This window comes from Pararge aegeria, chromosome 2 (genome assembly GCF_905163445.1).
Source record: "Pararge aegeria chromosome 2, ilParAegt1.1, whole genome shotgun sequence".
NCBI classification, from domain to species: domain Eukaryota; kingdom Metazoa; phylum Arthropoda; class Insecta; order Lepidoptera; family Nymphalidae; genus Pararge; species Pararge aegeria.
The window spans coordinates 14,128,559-14,150,938 of record NC_053181.1 but is presented as its reverse complement, the minus strand read 5'-3'; the positions used below and the strand labels follow the sequence as shown (position 1 = coordinate 14,150,938).

Sequence of the window (22,380 nt, the reverse complement as noted above, 5' to 3'; positions counted from 1 at the left end):
AGTATCTTAAAAATCTGAATATTTTAGTGTATTAACGTCCCATATTTCGTATGTTGTAAACAAGTCCGCCTTTACTATAAACTATAAAGTGTACTCGTCCGTTATATCAGTCACTTAACCACATAACATATCTTAAATAAATCGATGTTTGACCAAATAACTGAATTTTGACTCAAATTTTATTTTGATAAAGTAACCTTTAAACTTTTACGCCAGTCGCATTTTCCTTTTGCAGGATTCAGGCTATTTTTTTTTTGGTGTTTTATTTTTATTTATCTCTTGAATAACTTCGAAATTAATAGAATTTAGTTAGCCTTTCAAATATGGTAGAACAAAGTATTTTCCTTACTTATTTGAAATACAATATTCAAATCTTCAGTTAACGCCTTGCATAACATGACATGATCTGACATTAGCTGTGACCGAGCTTTTTCTACGCTCTCCCTAAACATTTTAAGGAACTTATTAAAATTGTCTGCTTGTTTTTGCATTGTTTACACAGAAAGGGTTTTACTTGACATTACTGAGTATTTGTTGTCGTATGTAACCTAAAATTGTAGATACTCCATTCAACTTAGCTGCTATCTATATACATTTTAATACCGTGGTATTTTAACGTTAATTTAAAAAAAGTGTTAATTTTTATGTCAGGTTGGTTTATTCCTAAATTACCAAATTGAAAATAGATTAAAAGTAGGCACCTATTAAAGAAATATGCTTCTGGTTCATGGCAAAAGGGTATTTGACAACGTGGTCAATGATCTTAATTTTTTAAATAGCTTTCAGGCATGGGAAACTGCAAATAGTAATGAGTTGTTATTTTATAGATCTATATAATTTTATTGGTTTTAAAACTTTTAACCAAATATTGCACTAATTGCAATTTTTCGCTTCAATGCAAAATGGCCTGTTAAATTTATTATAATTTCATCAAATTTATAAAATTAACCTCTTCAATACATTTGCTCGTAAACTTAAAATGTCTCTTATGGCAACCTTACATTTTTAATAATCAAGATGTGTTGGTTCTTCTACACTTGCATTATCACACATAAGAACTGGCGGAATTCGCCCCTGGCTTTCCTAAAACCGAGCGCTTTGCTCATAATGTCATGGTCCTCGGACCGCAGTTGTTTTTATCTTATCGTATAAAGCAATAGAATGCAGAATATTTAGTGTGCTTATTATTAATTCAAATTTTAATGTAACTGAAAGTTCCAAAGATATATATATATATATATATATATATATATATATATCTTTGGAACTTTCAGTTAAGAAAACTGACTTTTTTATCCTTGACATATATATATATATATATATATATATGTCAAGGATAAAAAAGTCAGTTTTCTTCAGTTCGGGAATGATAACTACAGAACATTTTGCATTAAAAAGATGCATTTTGTGTTATTGAGGAGCCAAAGGTACATAAAGAACAATAAACCTTTTCTATAAAAATAGGTGTTTTGATTTTCAGTGGCTTTAATTTACTGATGAATTATAACTTCATCAAAAAACACGAGAACAATGTGGGAAATAAAAAAACCTCTGTATAATATGATAAATTAATGTTCAAATGACAATCGTAATAGTAATATTAATTTTGTGACTTTATATTATATATATTTATGCAGTAAGAATATGCAAACAGTAGTAGTATTTGTGGATAAATTATTGTGTACAAGTCAATAGAAAAATTTAAATGTCTATGGTCGAAATACAATTTGTTCATTATATAAACTGTTTCTTTATTATTTAATATTTTCCCGATCCACGTGCAAAATTTAATCTATACGTAATTTATGATAATTTTAAATTTCATATTAAAAGTATACACAGGTGTAAGCTACTTGTCTTATTAAACTTTAAAATACCTTTTTAGATCTTCCTCGTCAGTCCTTAAACAAGGTGTTAGGTTTACGATGGGGAATTTACAATATATGAGATAATTAAAAGTTCTGTCCCACAACTTTTATCCTGGGATTATTACGCCTAACTTAGAGCTGGTACAGTGGTTTTATTACAGAAACTGTCAGACAGTCATGGGCTCATATATAATGAGAAAAAGAGCGAATATACGATCTTTAGAGCCAAAGGTATACCGACGAAAGAGAGTAAAGTATAGTATCATACGGAATAGTCGCCCCCTTAAATATGTTCAGCATTTTAAATAGGTACTGATACTGATGACTTTTTTGCAATCAGAAGAAGCATCCTTGATGAAAAGATCGTGGGTGAGCAGTAACGGTATGAAGTCTTGAATAAATAGATACGACTCTCCAATTTACAAGTTATACAGGGTGTCCCGTAATTCAACGTCAAGCTAAAGACTGGAGGTAGGTGTGTTTATAACTAACTACCTAGAAAAAACATAATTAAAAAATGTAGGTCTTTTTGTGATCTGAGCATTTTATTGAACAATGTCGAAAATCGCCTTACTATTTAGGTACTATGATTACAAATTTGCTAAATTTAGTGTGTAGATTTTTGAAATTATAGCTTTAATAACTCTGCTTTTGACCACAATCGCAAAAAATAACATTATTTCTACAGATCACATGAAAAAATATATTTTACTTTTAATTTTTCTTGAAATTATTATGAGAAAAAAATTTAAGCTTATTTTGACAGGTCATGGTGTAAAAAAATGTAGTTGCACCCACATGGCAAGCTATTTCAAAATTTGGCGCAACTAATCAAATTTCTATTAAGGTATAATAATACCTTCCACTTTTTGCTTTAAAAAAAAAAACCTTTTCCTAAACAGGAGCCAATTTTAAAATAATACCCATAATCAGTGAAAAGGCATTTAGCGCCTATACGGCAAGATTCACATAGTCTGAATGAGTTAGACATCTATGAATAGGAGTAACAGAATTAATTATTAACACCTTTTAATTTTATAATTTGATTTAAATAGGAGTAGGACAGATAGAGCCCCTATTTCACCATCCTCGAAAAGTAAGATTATCTAATCTATTTTTAATTATGTTTTTGCAGGGTAGTTATAAACACACCTACCTCCAGTCTTTAGATTGACGTTGAATTACGGGACACCCTGTATATTATACTCCATGTACGGCTGCCTGGAGGAAGAAATCCTAATTTGTAAATATTTTGTATATTTAATATCTCATGTAACCTTTTTTTTATTTAGTTTTTGATTATGTTGTATTTTAATTGTTCTGTTATATAATAGTGTAGATGGATCATAGTTACCAAATAAAGTATTATTATTATTAGAAACATTATTATATCTTGGAATATAGTCTGGTCTGGTATATTTGGTCTGTGGAGAAAACTTTAGGGTCAATTAGCTGTATCCAGCGCTGGGTGACCCCTTATAGAATATGCTCCGCAATCGCAGACTTCTGTGCTTCATTGTCTCTAACCGCTTTTATATGTTCGGTGGCCTGCGTTGCTTAGGATCTCTTTGTTTGCCCAATGTAAGAGCTTCCACGCCTGCAGTTGATCTTGTTTATACCCAGACACTAAAGTGTCTCGTGACTCGGTAAACGCCATCATCACGATCCGTTGGAGAAGGCAAGTGGGCAATCTTTTTTTGGTTGGCCAGGCTATTTCAACGGCACATATACAGATCAGGATATGGAAACGGTAGGTTGATGATGTTTTTGATATAGTTTTTCCTATAGTGGAACTATACCTGGCATATCTCAACGACATTCATAACAAAATGTCGTTTACGTATGAAATGGAAAAGAACGGCAGCTTGCCATTCCTGGATTCATGTTCGATCTAATGGTACCTTTGGTACCGGAAGAAGGTATGACATAAAACTGTCTTCACACCCTTACAAAAGTAATACTATTTATCGAAATTCCATGTAGCGTTAGTAGATACAAGATTTTTTTCTATCTCAATCGAGGAAGAGAACCTTGTATAATATTGGTATCATTAAAGCTTTTATATTTTCTATTACAAGGTAAAATTAAAAAAAAAAACACTACAATTTAAATACATAAATTTATTTACCATCTTCAAACATATTTAATGTAAATAATGGGATTATTTTAATTAAAGGAAAAGCTAAGCATCTTATAAAAATATCATCTTTTGAACTGGACTCAACAAGCGTTGGAAAGTACATCGTACAAAGTCTACTAGTCGTTACATTATAAATTTACAACTTTGTGAATTCAACAAGTATATATTTGTATAAAAGTGCTCACCGCGAAGCGACTTAAAACATAGTTTTTCCTTACCTTAACGTTCATCACTAAACATACTAAATTGGGCCGTGATTTTTTATAACATTATAATTTTAACGAAATCCATTTCGTGACATACATTTTCATTCATACAAGGAATTGCAATTTTTACGTCACTAATGGTTTGTCACAAATAGTAATGTGATAGAGAATCAAACATGGAATGCTGTGAGACAAAATTATGGGCAGAGAGTGAATATAATAAAATTTTCAAGATAAACGTACAAAGCTCGCGTACATCGATAGATTATTACACTGCTTTGAAATTACCACGCCGCATTTCGTACCAAGCCTACTTGATTAAAAGCAACTTAAGGCAACTAAAACCATATTGATTTAATTAATTCTACAAATACTTTACGCTTTCACTTGAAAACTAAATTAATAAAATTTTGAAAAAACTATTTCAATACAGAGTCCTAAAATAAATGAAAAATTTCCATACCCACCTCCCTCTAAAATACTGAATTCTTACTTCATAAGAATTTAAGTTAAAATTTTATATAATTTAAGCTTTCATTTAAAAACTTAATTGATTAAATTTTGAAAAAACTATTCAAATAGAGAATTCCCAAAATAAATGAAGAAATGTCCAGAACCAGCTGCCTTTAAAATACTGAATACTTCATAACAGGTGAAGCCGTTATAATTTGAGTAGATGCCCTTATTTCTTTTTACCTTGTCAATTGTTGAGTAGAACATGTTTGGCATTGAAACCAGTTATGGATATGTCATTTAAAAATGAAATAACAGCCAGCTTTTACCTAACATGATAGTATAATAAACATACAAATAAACTGTTTAAGATATAGTTTATAAGGTAATCTACGTTCCATCTACATAGCATGTTATACATGATATTTTTACCCCATCATAGTTGCGTCTTCAGAGGCCAGAAGTAAAGTGGGGGGGGAGGTGATAGTGTACCCACCCATAAAAAGATTCGATTTAGAGATAATAAAAAAAATCAGTTATACTATAAAAGTATCCAAAAAACTAATTGACGACCCTACTTTTCGTAATGACTTGGAATCGCATTTACATGCAAGTGTTTTCCTTTTTGCTATTATCCCAACGAAATCTATCTAAATATAATCAATGCGTTTTTCTAATATATATTTATACATAAAGTCAGTGCATTTTTCTTAGTTATTCCTTTCATCCTTTCATAGTTATTTTTAAGAAAATTTTGAGAACAATACAAGCCTGACAAATGTTGTCGAACAAAAGTGTTCAAATGTTATGAATGCTGAAATATCCCATTGGCTAATCCACTGTCCAACCCTGTGCCTTATGTACCATTGACAAACATATGCTGGTTTTTTTTTTGGAAATTCTCCTTTGTTAAAGACGAAACAAAAAATATTTTCAATTTGTCAAAACAATATCATTAAAAAAAAAACACTCTTAATACTTTACAATCAATATTAATGGTCATTTTATACCATAGCTTCCGTATCAGAAACTAAAGTAAACTATTTTAAATTTTGTTCACTAGCAACTAACATGATATCAAATAGAACCAATAAAAATAACTGTAAATAAAGTATTTTGAGTACCACTAGGTAAGGCAAAGATATTTGAGACATTAAGTACTTTTGAACCTAGAACTAAAAGTACAAATACACTGTTTATAAGACCCTTAAACACAATAATCAATAAGATATTATAAGACAACTATTGTGGGGTTTATTGAGTGCTTAAAATTCGATCACAATGACATTTGTTGCTTTAATCTTACAACATTAATTTGATTGCTAAAGTTGGATTAATAAATAATCGAATTACACGTAAGTCCTGTAATGAGATAGCCAAAGACACATATACATATCATGACTCCACGCGTAAGAACAATAACTTTCTTGATTTTAAAAAGAATAATTTTTTTTCGTGTCGCATCACACAAACCCTAATGCACTGATTGAGACGAAAACTTTTACGATTTTAACAGTCAAGACTCATGTCCGAAGATAATTAATCAAATAAAAATATATTCCCCATAGATTGAATTTACTAGTGATTTCCTTATCTACAAGGAAGAGTAGTCTGTTGTGATGATGTGAGTAAACTGGCATCTGAAAATTTTGACTACTCCTATGTTTACACTTTTACACGTCGACAAAGTCGCATTATTTTGATGCGCTTCGTTCAAGCAATGACAATGGTCAAATGAAATCAGGAATATACCAGGTTAATGTAACTTAGTTTACTCTGACACCGGATTACTCTATGGATGTACACCAACATCCAACATCCAACCGTCGAGGTTTTATTTTAAGATCATTTATACGGGACTTTGAATTTGTTTTGAACAGTAGGGCAATTTTTTATTATTGAAATTGACGCACTACTCCATAATAAACATATTACAAGGATTACAAATCAATTGCATTGACACATGATTCGTTGAGGAATTATTAAAGTTATGTTAGAGTCGGGAGTTATCGAGTATCGAATTGTTCCAACGCGTGGAGTGCGGCGTGGTGCGGTGAGGGCGGTGTGGTGTGTATTGTGGTGAGAGGCGCGGTGACGTCACTAGGGCAGCGGCTTGTTCTCGGGGATGGTGGGCGAGGTGGCGCCGCTTGCCGAACGGCTGGCGTCGCGGAGGGCCTCGTCGAAGCTCTGCGTCGAGTTGGACCTAGAGGCCACTTTACCCTGCAACGTTATTTTGCGTTTCGTACATCTGAGTGATTCAATTACAGAAATCTTTCACAGTTACCATTTTTTATGGCTTTTTTTCGCAAGGACTGCAGCTGATCCTGGGGGTTTTTTTATTTCTCAAATCGTTGTACTTTATATGCTTATAATTATTAATTTCAGAAGATACGATTTTGAGAACGAACAGCCCTGCTTCTGCGATTTGATACATCGGCTGTTTTTACTATACACATAAATAAACTAAAACTTGTTATAATTAAAATTGATAATCTACTGTGTATTGTTAAATCGCTTGATGCCACTCAGGATGGAGTTTGCTATGCCGGGATAAGATTCCAGGCAGTTCTTCTTCGCAGCTTGTAGGTTGTTGCCCCAAGGCGCTCCCAGAAGAACTCATGATCTATACCTTAAGGGTAGCAACAACGTCACCGGGGAGAAGGGATGAGCGCGAAAGCTCCAGCCCCAGGGTTCGGGATATCAGGGCAAAGGCGGGACGTTGACCCGAGGTTGCCTCATGCGAAAACTCTTTGAAAATTTTACTTGATTGTTCGTTTCATAAACACGAATAAGATTTACTCTAGACCTATGGTGGTTATTGCGGCGATTGTACCTACATGCCGTTATTGCTGAAGTTAGTTTTGTCAAACCAAACAATGTTACAAAAAAAATTAGGTTACAGAAAATTTCTCTCACTATGTTTTGAGAAAATTCAAAATTCAAAATTCAAAATTCAAAATTCATTTATTTCAAGTAGGCCTAATATAAGCACTTTTGAAACGTCAAGTCTGTCTGTTTGTAGTGATTCAACCACCGGTTCGGAAGGCAGATTCTACCGAGAAGAAGCCGGCAAGAAACTCAGCAGTTGCTCTTTTCCAACATCAACAATTTACATTTTGTATTTTAACATTCATTTTTCTATCTTGTGAGAGCTGAAAGCGGAGCCGGATGCTTCCAAGCAACCTTGTCATTAAAAAATTCATCAATTGTATAGTAACCTCGCTCTAATAAATGTGTTTTAACAAATTCTTTAAACTTGTGCATTGGCAGGTCCAAAATCACCTTAGGAATCATATTATAAAAGCGTATACTCAATCCCACAAATGATCCCTGTACCTTACGCAGACGATATGCAGATGACACTAATTTATGACCATTTCTTGTAAGTCGACTGTTTATGTCCACTTTTTGTGTATAAAGACTAATATGTTGTCTTACAAATACTATATTGTTATAAATATATTGTGAAGCTACAGTAAGTATGCCTATTTCTTTAAACTTCTCACGGAGGGATTCGCGTGATTTAAGTTTATATATTGACCGTACAGCTCTTTTCTGCAATATAAATATAGTTTCGATATCAGCTGCTTTACCCCATAACAAGATTCCATAGGACATAACACTATGAAAGTACGCAAAATAAACTAGCCTAGCTATTTCAACGTCAGTAATCTGTCTAATTTTTCTGACTGCGTAGGCAGCCGAGCTTAGTTTACCCGCTAGTGAATCTATATGGGCACCCCACTGTAGCTTATTATCCAAGGTCACGCCCAGAAAAACTGTGGAAGTCTCTATTTTTAGTGATTCACCATTTATCATTATATTTTTATCAATTTTCTTTACATTTGGTAAGATAAATTCGACACACTTTGTTTTTTTTGCATTTAAAAGTAAGTTGTTAACTGTAAACCAGTGCGACACATGCGACATAACACGGTTTACTTCGTCAGAGTTATCTTTACTCCTATCAGTCTTAAAAATTAGAGATGTATCATCTGCAAACAATACAATGTCGCATGTTCCACTGACATGGTACGGTAGATCATTTATATACACTAAAAATAGAAAAGGACCCAAAATCGAGCCTTGTGGGACACCCATTGAGGTATTTGAACCCTGAGACTTTGCATCATTTATGCAAACTCTTTGGGTTCTATTGCTGAGATAAGAGGCAACCAAATTTAGTGCAACGTTTTGGATACCATAGTGGCTTAGCTTAAGAAGCAAGGTTTTATGATCAACACAATCGAAAGCTTTAGATAGATCACAAAAAACACCCATGGCGTTCTGTGAACATTCCCAGGCATCATAAACATGTTTTATAAGTTTAGCGCCTGCGTCCGTTGTGCTACGACCTTTAGTGAAGCCATACTGCTCAGGGTGTAGTAAGTTATTTACATTAAAATGATATAAGAGTTGATTTAATATAATTTTTTCAAATATCTTACTAAGAGCTGGATTCGTCTCCCACAATACCCTTTTTCTTTTAGTTCTTTCTATTCAAAATTTAAAAAATGTTTTCTCTGAGTAAAATTGTCTAACTACAGTGTAACGAGTACTTTTCCTGCAGCTGGCATTAAAAAATTCCACCCTGTACATACAACATCATCTTTATTATTATTATCATCAACAATAAGCTAATATGGGCTGTGGCCTAGAGGGGGGCATCCCCCTCTAGGCCACAGCCCATCTCAACCTTAGGTACATTAGATCTAAGAATCACCAAACTTTGCGGGTGTTCTACAGCTTCAATAGTCTATGGTAAACATATCAGGCTTAAGCTATCTCGGTGATTTCTTATTGGAACACGGAATTAAAAATATTGTTATGTTATTGCAGTATTGTGAGTCAAAAGTCGGTAACATAAAAAAAAGCTTTACTTATGTAAGTGTTACCAAACATTTTGGTGGTTTATTGCATGCGCAACTAATGTGCTTTCTAAGTTTCTCATTCGAGATTGTCTGAAACGTTTACGTAACAAGTCCGCGAAATCACCAGTGTTGCAAAACAATCTTCAATTATGATTTTAGTATCTAGCGAAATATGTAACTGCATTTTTTTCTAATCTATCTAAAAACCTCTGTCTGTTTGTGAACTAACAAAACTTGCATAAAAGAGATTTACGACATGTATGCGAGACGTATCAGACGTAATAAACTTGCATGAGAGACACTTCCGACGTGTATACGAAACGTACAAAACTGGCATCAGCGACACTTGCTTCATGTATTTGTGACTTACTACTAAACGTGCATAAACGAAAACTTGAGCGGGAGCTGAGTGGCCGCTCGCTCGCAGGTTTCCGTGCCTGACTAAAACTGTTTACTCCTCAAGATGTGAAACCTCAGGCTAGTACTAATTTTTTGAGTTGGAACAGGGGGGGCTTAGTCGGTAAGAGTCTGACTGCACCTCCCCAGGTGCGGTAGTATCCATGAGAATTCCCCACGTAAAAAAATAAAAGGTACCTTAACGTTCTCGTAGGCGGTGCCGACGCGCTCCTCAATGGAGCGGAATGACTCCGAGTTGCGCATCTGACCCAGCTTGCTGGAAACGCCGGCCGTGAAGCCGCCCAGAATCGACGTAGTCTTCTCCGCAGTCGATTTTATCACAGATTCAGTTTTTTGGTACCTGCACAACAGCAAACAGTCGCCATAAGATTCCAATGCATAAGTTCTACACACTGCATTATTCAGCGAAACGCATACCCTAATTAAAAGTGAAGACTTTAAAACAATTGATATCTTATGACTTAACACCGTTAAATACGTTTAGGAATCTGCTAGAACACATTTGATATTTTATGACTTAACACCGTTAAAACCGTTTAGGAATCTGCTAGAAAACATTTGATATCTTATGTCTCAACACCGTTAAATACGTTTAGGAATCTGCTAGTAAACGTTTGATATCTTATGACTTAGGTAACACCGTTAAATACGTTAAGGAATCTGCTAGCGCACAAACGCCCTTAATCCAAAGGCGTATCTTAAAAACATTTCAATTGATATCATCAATAGCGCATTACAGTACACTGCTGGACTAAGAGCCTCTCCTAACCGGAGGGTTTGCCTATAATCGAAATGGGCATACGCGTTGTTGATCGCAGTAGATGATAGTAATAGCACAACGAACCCTGCAATCTGTTCTCAGTTATATTTCCTTAGTCGCCTCGTATGTTACCCGCGGGAATACAGTTAAATTGATATAAATAAGTTTATTTATTACAAATATTTATTATTTATGACAAACTAACTATCATTATCAATTTAATTTTTTAAACGACGGACGAAAATATTTAGAATAGTAATTTTTGTGTTAAATACTTATGACCTTAAATAGCTCTCCTACCCCGGATTGCCTTCTGGGTGTTTTATACTTTAAATTTACATGATTATCTGCGCACCGGTTTTCAGTGGAGTTATAAACATGTTCAAGAATCGAATCCGCAACCTTTCCTCATAAATCTAATGCAAAAATTACTGAACAAATAAGACTGTTCAGATGTACTGGTAGTGAGCAAAGCGAGCTGAGCAAAGCGTTGTCAGACATAAGAAAATCTCCACCGTTATTAAATTAGTATAGATATTATATAGTATAATGCCCGTTTTCACTCAACCTAGACATTCCTTAATGGAGTACCTAATGATCTAGGCGATGTCTACAGGAAAAAACTTTTACCAACTCTTAAGTGATAGCTATTGGTGAACGGTTGATGTAGGCTTAGAAACCCCTTAGATTAGGCGTTACTTATTGACGGCCGATTGGCGTAGTGGACAGCGACCCTGCTTTCTGAGTCCATGGCCGTGGGTTCGATTCCCACAACTGGAAAATGTTTGTGTGATGAACATAAATGTTTCCAGTATCCGGGTGTTTATCTGTATATTATATGTATTTATGTATATTATTCATAAACTATTTATCAGCCAACTTAGTACCCATAACACAAGCTACGCCTACTTTGGGGCTAGATGGCGATGTATGTATTGTCGTAGTATATTAATTATTTATTAATATACTACGACAATACATACATCTATTTAGGCATAGCATTGTACGTCGTAAGTGAAAACAGCGGCAACGGCATTAAAGACATAAAATTATTATTGCTATATACTTAATCAAATCAGGTGATACGATAAAAGGTCAGTTATGCATCACCGACAATCAAAGTAAAACTACAACACTGTATTAGTCACACTAAAACTGTCGAATTATCACAACATGCGATAAAGCCAGACTTCACAAAATTGACTCATCCACTCCACATCAATGAACGCATGACATCGATTGTTATCAAATGAATGCGACGCGACACAAGAGCGTTTCAAATTTTTCGCATGCTAGTACACTCCACTCTTATTTCATACCTGTATACCTAATTAAAAAAGTGTGGTTGTTAGAAGTGGTGGCCCATGTGCAGCTTTTATGGATATAACTTAAATAAAATTTGTCAAAGTGTTCTACTAGTCAAACTCTTTCATTTGATACCCAAATTGAGGGAATTGTAAATAAATAATATACAAGCGGCCCTCTTAGACCGATTTTCATCAAACAGCTAAGAAAACTCCCATTCATTCACCTTTCAAACAAAAAAGAAAGTTCATCCGTTTGGGAAATACAATGGCACAGACAGACACAAACACAGACACGTCAAAATTATAACACCCCGTCGATTTGCGTTGGGATTTAAAAATGAACAACCTTTATAGGAACGTATTTCCATATCTAAACCGTCGGATATGGAGTTTTTAAACACCTCTTTTTGTTTAACCGAAAGCCAAAATGACAATTTTCATGAACATAACCTTAAAAAATGAACGACTTTCATACAAACTTTAATCCTCTATTTGAACCCAGTCATTGAAAAAAACCTTTCCCATTACCTACATCGCCATCGGGTCGGCGATAAGGATAATATTAAAACAATACGGCCTTTCATACAGCTTAATACGCGTGCTAATGCTATTTCAAGTCAAAAATTCATTTATTTCAAGTAGTGACTCTACCACCGCGTTAGGAAGGCAGATTCCACCGAGAAGAGCCGGCAAGAAACTCCGCAGAGCCATTACAATTAGTCCGAATAGTATTTTTTTTGGGTTCTTTTATATTGAAACTGAAATAAACGTTATTAAAATAATTATTTATCATTCAATAATATTTCTCTGTTTATACTTACTTACTTTTATTGTCCTATTTCCAAAATACAAACTTTATTCTTGGAAGCAATCGGTCCTGCTTTTATCTACACAAAGAATAATGGTAGTATAAGACGCTGATAATTTGTGCAATGTTTTTTGCTAAAACACCACTGCGTGTCTAAGTAGAAACTGCTTACCGAACCGATTGTACCAACTCTTAACTTAACCTTTCAAAAGCGTCAGAAGTAGGGTTTGCTGGAAACAAATTATATTGAATTTGTATCCCGAAAAAGGTGTCAATGCCGGAAATAAAGTCCTGTTAGTCGCGAGCGTGTAAATAAACATAGTGCAAAACTGTGTGCAATTTACATAAGAGGTGGCGAAATATAAATAATATCCGAATAACCATCGAGCATGTTTAGTATGATCGATTATATTCTTATGAGCAAAAAGTAAGTAGAGGTAGTCTATTTAATGAAATGCACATACTCTGTGGCCCTTTTATGGTCGTCCACTACAATTTAAACCGATTTCAAAACACGGTATGTGCGAAATGCTTATTAACATTCTATCTCTGCAAAAACTGAACCAATTTCGAGGTTACCTTTTCTGCGACTAAGGGCGGCGATATATATACAAATGGTTAGGACCTTCAGTTCAGAAAAACAGAGTTCGCAAGACTTTAAGCAATTAGCAAGGCGGTGTAGTGCATGAAACACAAAACAGATCTGTCTGTTTTTTATTATTCGGTTTATTAAATTCTATATTTTATTAAATATTATACATAGGTTTTATTTTATTTATTTAGGAAATCTAAACAAAAAAGTGTGGGTTGATATTATGTAATCCACAACACTATCCACATAATATTGTAAGGAGCAGTAGGACGATACGATGTAGATACAAGTAACACTTACTATAACAGATAATCTTAACTGTAGGTACCTAAAGTACCAATCACAAATTTAAATTAGCTCTCATAGCAAGTAAATGCACCTACTACACCTTTCAACGATCAACCTCAAATATAAATTGGCAGTTTGGTCAAGTAAATGATTTAAGGTTGGACACTGCACAGCACTGTTTGTATACTCAGAGTGCAAGCCACTGCTTGCTAAAAAGACTTAAAACAAGTAAACAATAATTTCATTTAGGTTAGAACATTTTAAATAGAGCAAATAAAGTTAGCGCTAAATATAAACTACGGCTTACTACAGGATTAGTGAAGTTTGAACCTTTAACAGTACTTACATAGGTGATTCAGTCACAGCTTGTGTAAGCGCAGCCACACGAGTTTCTATCGTTTGATAACTGTTATGTAACAAATCAAAAATCAAAAGAAAGAAACTATTAGGCTGAGGCTACATTAGGCCGCGACGCGACTAGAAACTAGCGAAATCTATACTTACATATCTTCGATCGAGAATATTACAGATAAATCAAATTTAAGTCTTCGAAGTCTTCTAAGAAAGATTTTCAGTTAAGTAAGGTTAGGACTGTTAGGAGTTTGCAGTGTACTAGGCTACTTTATACACAAAAGGGATATCAGTAATTCTGCAGGTACGAAGACGCCGCTCATCATTCGGTGAGTAGCATTATGAGCATCTCAAAATAAAACTTCGTCGGGAGTTACCATTAGGTACGTTCGAAATCCGTCTGGTTTGTTTGTACAAAGTAATCATTCTGTAGCAAAAAAATAAATTCTAGTTTTAAATTCGTGTCACAAATCGCGTCGCAGTCTCGTACACCCTCAGCTTTTTACTCCACCACCACCATTTCGGTAAAAACTAGATGAGATACAAGCAAAATAAAAACAGCAAGCGAAGCTATGTGAAAGTGAACACTGTGTTCTAACAGTCGAAATATAGTCATTTTGTGGAGGTATCTCAGAAATAATACAAGGAGTACTCACACTTGGCTCTCTTTGACGTTCTTCAACCCTTGATTCACGTCTTCAGTGATCTCCTTCCAGACTGTGATGCCAAGTTTTCGTTTTAAATCGGAGCTTTGACGCATCTGAACAAACAACATTATCTTAATAGTTTCTATATACTATGGTCTATGTGCAGTGGTCACTTGAAGAAACACTAAAAAGCAAAGATATTCCAATGCCAACCAACTGCAAGGTATATAGCATGTGCATTCTCCCAATCCTAAGGATTGACGAAAGCTGACAAACAGAAGCTCAAGGTATGCCCACATAGAATGGAAAGGAGCATGTGGAATATCAAACCAAAAGACAGATCAACAGATGTCCCCAGAAAGATTAAAAGGCTAAAATGACGCTGGACTGTAATATCATATCTTGGTACACAAGTAAAGAGATCGGAAGAGGAAAAAATGACGGCCACAACGTAAGATGGGAGGATGACTAAAAGAGTGGCACAGAGTAGCCAGGGACAGAGCACACTGGAGAATTCAAGAGGAGGACGGCCTGACTAAGCGTGCTGGTGTTTTAGGTTCATAATTTAAATTATACATTCAGTAACTCTGTATTGTATAAGAAACAAGTAATTTAGTCAGTGAGTAAACTCTATTATTTTTTTTTTTTTTATGTGCAGTGTTATTGGTGGCTTTCACATTTCACAAAAAAATTATAAATCATGTTTTTTCTGGAAAGTGACATTGCACTGTGAAACTAAATACATGTAATTCGACAACGACGCGCTGTCGAGTCGTGGTTCGGGCGCTGATGCCGATGTTACATTACGTAGTAACAAGTATCTATGTAAAATATTAAATGTTTAACATACATAGTTTGTGATATATCACAAACTATGTATGTTAAACATATTAAAAAAGTAGTAGAGCAAAAGTTGTTAATTTTAATTTAAACAACAACAGGCCCTATTTCATCCTGTAGGTATATGAAACCTTGTAACATGAAGTTGTCATTCCCCCAAGAACAGTGTATTTTTTCCATAATATTTTTTTTTTTACTTTTTATGATGAAAAGCTTACACACATTACGCGCTATTGTCAGGTAGTTTATACGAGTTTAATAAACTGTAATACTACAATATATTAAACTCATACAAACAAACAATAGGTATGTACAGTTGTACGATCAATGACATCATAATATTCTTGGAAAAAAAACGTTTATATTTCAATTAAACTAATAGGTGCCACGAATAGTTAAAGACTTTTGTTTTAAAAGAACATACTTTAGTAAAATAATTGTGATAAGCTTACTGTAACCGAGCGAAAAGTAAATGAAACTCGAATAAGTAACCACGATATAGCCTTACCTATGTAGCGTAGGTGTGGCCTTTGTATTCATTGTAAAATTGGTCTTTTTTTCATTTCATATTATAGAAATAATGTCATCGACCACTGCGTCACAAACACAAAAAAAAAACTTGCAATGCGCAAGAGGTGTATTCATATACAAGTACACATTATTATTTGAAAATAATGTGTACACAAAAGTATCAATTAAATTTACATTTTTCATGAAACAAAGTAAACGCTAAAGGTGAAACAAATAAAATTTCAATGACCGTGAAGATATTGCGAGTGCCCGACGATAATAGTTTTAGCATATTCTTTATATTTCAACGATAATATTACATTAATAAATTTATTTTGTTTATGAAATATACAATGTTGTAATACTTAAAGATGTAACAAGCAAAACCAGCATAACAAGGGTTCACATTTCGAAAACTGAAGGTTTAGGTTAGGGTATCTTTTTTAGGTCGTCAATTCTATGAGTGTCCGAGTGTTCTTCATATGGCCTAGACGGCAGACAAAGTATTTATTATATCTCGAAATGATATAATAAATACTTTTTTGCCTGAGTCACCATATAGAGGCTCTGCGGGCAAGCTCTGGCTGGGTATCAAACCCAAATCTGAGTTTTGAAGTAATGAAAACCAGATCAGAACTGACGTGTTTATTATGTTCAATTAACATCATTTTAATATTCTATTTGAAAACGTTATACAGTCGCAAGAAGTAGCATAAAACCAACTTACTTATATATTTTTTTATTCTTCAAGAGTACTAATCATGATCAAATAATTAGGAGGTTTCAAATTACCATATTATCTAAACTGTACTTTAAAGTTGACATGTTTAAATAGACACAAAAGGCCACCGCGGTGTAGTTTATTGTCATTAGCCTTTACGAAATCGCTTGCCGTGCCCTTTTGATAGATTTTTAGACGTTAACAGCCCGTGTATGGCATTAGACATGTCTTAAACTACGAGTAAAGTACCGCCGTTATAACCTACATAAACGTGAAAAAATATTATATTACTGCGTATGTACTGCATGTCGTAAAGACCACCAAGCGTATGCACGAGATAACCATGTAATGTGACACAATTTTTTTTATATTGTTGGTCCATTAGCGAATTATGACGAGACAAACGAGATTATAGCGACAATACAACACAAGGCTAGCTGGAAAAGGAATACGAAAACAAAGTGGCTGGAAAGATGGCATAAAATGGGAAAACTTCCCCCAATATCTTATATAAATTTTAGGATATGTAATGCTTTTGTGCGTATATAAAGAGTATGCCACTGCGAGCTCACAACCATACAAAGCATCACTAATATACGATTTACAGAAATTATTATGATATTAAATAACGTACATTTCACGTTATCATATAAAAGAAAGAGAACCGTTACAATTGAAATGACTGGAAATCACATTAACACGTGTACGCGTTTGCGTATGGATGTGTTTTTGAATCCTAGATAATAAAAAACAGTAATGTTTTTAGTATCTAGGACCATAACTTTTTTGGTTTGTCATAGTTATGTAACCAGCTGGTTTTATAGCTGTTGCTGTTTATATTTTTATCACAAAGGTGCTGTATTTCTCTCAACATTGATATTCAGGAAAAAGTTGTGGATCAAAAGTTTTTAAATGAGTGTGATTACAACTTTCCAACTTAACTTGTAAAGTTAAAAATAATAAATCCAATACGTTACTTTGCTCTGCAAAACCGTGCGAAGCGTGGCAATTTCATCCTCGACCCTGGCAAGTTCCCGGCTCCACTCGGCGCGAAGCTGCTCCGCCTGCTCGGGGGTGAGTCCCGCCAGCTCGTCCGGGGTGTTCGCGTCCCCGGCGCCAGGGCCCATCATTGCTTCTTCAGCTGAACACAAAACAATTGAATTACGTATTTGATTAGGGATTTTCATACAGAGGCAAATTTTTTTATAAACGCACCACCTTTTGTATTTTTGTGTTTGTTTTGTTTTGTATCACACTAACTAGATAATATATTACCACTTCTTTAGATAATAAATGTATTTAAACCTGGAGGCAATCGTGCAGTACGTGCAGGGTTAAGGAAAGGGCCCTTAAAAGCCTCAGTAAGGGAACTAGATAAACTATTTATCAAAATCGCCTTCATCAAATCCTCAGCATGTACTGTACACATGCATCGTATAACAGTGCTTCGCGATTCTGATGATTCATAATCTTGACAGACAGTCAGTTTCGATTCCCATTGGTTTAATAGAAATAAAAAAAATTAGATACCTACATATAAATAATTATGTAATGTACATTTTTATTTAATGGCGTACTCCTACTTCGAAATTATTTGAGCGGGTGAACTTGTTGTCTAGACGATTTCGACATTTTCCACGAGATCGAATTACTGTATCTGTTCTCTTTATACAGTGATGGAAAGAATTCCTTCCGCCTTTGCGGAAGTCTATGAATCCATAATAAAATAGTCCATGTATAAAATGAACATTAATTTGCTATAATCCTGATCTCTAGCTTCTCATATTATAAATTGAAATCTCTAGCTTCTCATATTATAAATGCGAAAGCGTGCCGGTTTTTAAGTTACCTTCGGCCTAACAATGGCGTAATGTAACGTAATTTTATGCGAAAGATAGCATGTATTCTTTATTGTTTGGGCGCCATGATATTATTATGTTTACCCCATTTCTCGTCCACTAGATGAGACGAAAAAATTGGTAGGCTTAACTAATGGATGTTGAAAAAAAAATATTTGATACTTTTTAGCCTGGGTAAGTAAGCGGTACGGCGAGTGGCGGAATACTTTTAGAATATTTCGGTAGTGTAACATGAAAAGTATATATATCGTGTAGATTAATAAGTAATTGCACAGAAATAATTATATAAAACTGTAATAACTCAAAATTTCGTCTAAAAAGAAAAGCGCGTAAACCGCGTTGCATATTAATTAAAGGAACAAAATATCAGCACGGCAATATAATAGAATAGGAGAAGTATAACAAAATTCATATAAAACGTATTTTACAGAAAAATCCTATTATAATGTTAATGATTACTTAAACGATAAAAAGCTTGGGTATCAATTGCTCTAACTTCATAGCTTAATATTAATTTACTGTGAGATGGTGATAACAAAAATCAAAATTGTATCTGCTCTAATAATATATCTTATATCTTTAAACGAGCAATTCTTGTATATATATATATAATTAGAATCTCGGAATCAGCTCCAACGATTTTCATGAAATTAAGTATACAGGGGGTTTCGGGGGCGATTAATCGATCTAGCTAGGATTAATTTTTAGATAATGTTATTTTATTTGTGTTTTCCGGTAATAACAGATTTCGGGTCAGCTAGTATCCAAATAATATACATGTAATAATAACTGGGGTATACATATATGATTGAAGCGTTCATACATATATGATTACATAATTTTAAGGGGGTGGTGATAACTTCGTTCGCAAACTTAAACCTAAAGCTTTAGGGTTCCAAACACGCCCTGGTCTAAGAAGAGCCCACAGCAGACTTAGCCGGATATTTTTTTTGTTCCAGGTAAGATACCTAAATGACTGCGGCCCATGCTAGCCGTGCTGAACTGTTATGTCACTTTTCTGGATATAAACAGGACTGGCCAATCAGTGTATACCTCGTTATTTTACGTTGATTTAAAATGTATATAATTGTTATGATGTTTAAGTTAAAAATTAACGTTCATATTCAATGAATTAATACGTTTTCAACCAAAACATTGCGTATGCAGATTGCATTTAACAAGCCTATCAAGTTGTGAAACAAAGTCTGAAATTTATTCACGTATGTTATACTTAAAGAGTTGTACTCCACGACGGCGTACGACTTAGGAAAAGTATCCCGTACAAATTTTCATCAGCTATTCAAAACTGTAAACCCAGACACACCGCGTCGCGTTGCCCGCCTAGGTTCCTTCATTTGCCCGGCTCCTAAGGCTCGTAGCGTGATATTAAGCAGTCTTTAAGTATCCTCACGAATTGGGCTATCGAATGCAAGATATTAATCAAATCCAATTGGTGTATAGTACTAGACATTAGCGCATTCAAACAAACTCTTCAGCTTTATTATTTTTCAAGCTGTTGCCCACGTTCTTCGTGCGCGTTTGTTTTTGTTTTTACAAATCCCGTGGGAATCGTTGGTTGTCCTGGGGTAAAAAGTAGCCTATGTGTCTCTCCGTCCTTTCAACTTACTTTATGCCAAAAATCAAGTTGATTAATTTCTTAGTTAGGGCGTAAAGGACAAATAAACAAACATACTTTCGCATTTGTAATATTAGTAAGGATTAGTAAGTACGTAATAAAACGTGTTTACGGTATCCAAACTTATTTGAATGATATCAATAATATAATAACATGGGTGGAGGGTGCTTACGACTTATGCCACTGCACCGATCACAACAATATTTCGCACAGAGATAGGATAATTTTATCCCCGAAAAAAAAAAGATTCCAATGGGACTGAAAAAAATATTAACAGTATGTATTATAAAAAATGTTTTCTTTCTGCAATTTTATTAACATTCAGGTTAAGTACATTCCAAGATACACTTAGCCAAAGACGCGAGCATAGCTATCATAGCATGTGGATATCTTTTTGAGCGTAAAGGTATCATCAGTTTATCAGACTTACAGTATCAATTGGTTTGATAACAATCTAACGCATATGGTACGCAAATATCAACAGTAACCATTGATTAAGGTTAATATAATTGACGAATTAAAATCGAAAAACTCATATTTATCACGAATCTATGGCCATAAGAAGATAGTGTAAAATCAATATTTATTCGTACAAAAAAGAACAAACGCTCACTGACGACACGTGCGGAGTGTGGACTCTTGGATTGTTTACTAAATCGACACCTCAGGCATTCAATACTATTGACAAAATAAATATTGACAATATTTTGTGTCAATACTTAAGTACGCCCTGCATCACAGGCAATATTATTGGACATATGAAGATTATTGTCAATAATATTGGCGTGTCTGCGGGGTGCCTAAGTATGGCCTATCTAAAATATGTTTTTGAATATTCACGGATATGGCTAGAACTCCTAAAATTAAATGGAAAACTTCTATAACGTTGGATATCTTAGTAACTTAATAAACAAACCTCCAGGAGTGATACCGAGAAACCTTTTGTAATTTGTGTGGCTAGACACTCTGGCAAGATAAGGCTTTGATAAATCTTGAAATGTGACCCGAACTTCACGCATTTTTTTCCTAAATATCCGCAAGCGACGCCGGCGATTGTCCATGTAAAACTCTGTTTCAATGCAGAGAGCGGAATCGGCAAGGTCGGGCAGTGCACGCCACTCCGCCTCAGTGTCATCTTGTGGCCAGTTGACTATGTCCTCTAACTCGTCTACGGCCACGTCGAAGCTAGGAGTAGAGTCGTCATCTGGAGGGACGAAGTACGGATCCTCCATGTACTCCAAACTCGCTGGCTCCACGCTCGCCTCCGCATGGTTCGCCATTCCATTCAATCTATCTGCCTCGTCTCCCGCGGCACTCTTGCATATTGTTCATAAGAATTACCGATAAGCTCGGACAAAATATTCTCAAAATATAAACTATTACACACATTGGCAACAATATTATGCCCACTTGCTAAACATTTCATAGATATACTTCACCACTGGCATTTTTCTCTGTTAAACTTTATTTGAACCAATTAAACTGTCTTGTATGACAAATAGCGCGCAATATGTGTTTTCGTTGCTTCCGCCACGTCGGGCTCCACGATTCACGAGCACGACCACTCGCGTTCGTCTCGCGTCGCTGCCTGAGTGCTCGTATTTGCCACTTTCACCGGCAACTGTGCGAGCTAAATTCTGACAGTTTTTTAATGCATGCTCTTGACCCCTTAAAATTGATTCCTATTTTAAACTAAAACAACTCCGCGCTTCCAAAGTTTGAAACATACGGCAAAAATGCCTGTGAGATGAACGCGTGGTCAGAGAACAAAACAACTTAAAAACCAAGTTCGCCCGTTTGGCCAAAGTTTATTGACAGCGCCGGCGGCGGGTGAACGGCGTGCGCTAAACACTGGTCCATCGACTTGGAATATAAGAGTTCATATTACGTCATCCTCTACTTCGCAATACCGCACAAAAAATCGCTGAATGCGCAAATTAAAATGAGTCATATAGGTATAGATTTATGTTCCTCACGACAACTTCATGTAATAGAAATGCATACATATTGTGTGGTATAGATTTAAAAAAAAAAATTAAATAGAAATAAAACAGTACAAAACAAATCATAAATATTGATTTAGTAGATATTATTTTATAGACAGAA

The 22,380-nt window shown here is 34.7% G+C and overlaps 1 protein-coding gene across 2 annotated transcripts; it reads right to left on the bottom strand.

The window, feature by feature from the left end:
* Positions 1-4,009: 4,009 nt before the first annotated feature.
* Positions 4,010-22,087, bottom strand: LOC120629205 (tumor protein D54). Of its 2 annotated transcripts, XM_039898066.1 has the most exons (6): positions 21,191-22,087; positions 17,757-17,920; positions 14,718-14,821; positions 14,057-14,116; positions 10,133-10,295; positions 4,010-6,887 (listed from the first exon to the last, which is right to left on the bottom strand). In XM_039898066.1, the coding sequence occupies exons 1-6, from the start codon at positions 21,552-21,554 to the stop codon at positions 6,768-6,770; spliced, it is 975 nt and encodes a 324-aa protein (XP_039754000.1). In that variant the 5' UTR covers positions 21,555-22,087; the 3' UTR covers positions 4,010-6,767. The 2 variants fall into 2 exon arrangements, with proteins under 2 accessions (XP_039754000.1, XP_039754008.1); XM_039898074.1 differs by lacking the exon at positions 14,057-14,116 and having other exon boundaries at positions 21,191-22,083.
* Between the last annotated feature and the right edge of the window lie 293 nt (positions 22,088-22,380).

What these genes read in the sequence shown, in the direction of transcription:
- LOC120629205 (XM_039898066.1), bottom strand. Translation starts at nt 21,554, where the DNA reads ATGGCGAACCATGCGGAGGCGAGCGTGGAGCCAGCGAGTTTGGAGTAC. An exon ending in AACGTCAAAGAGAGCCAAGT is followed by an intron (nt 14,117 to 14,717) that starts GTGAGTACTCCT and finishes GTTACATAACAG; the next exon opens with TTATCAAACGATAGAAACTC. An exon ending in GCTGTGACTGAATCACCTAT is followed by an intron (nt 10,296 to 14,056) that starts GTAAGTACTGTT and finishes GCTGTTGTGCAG; the next exon opens with GTACCAAAAAACTGAATCTG.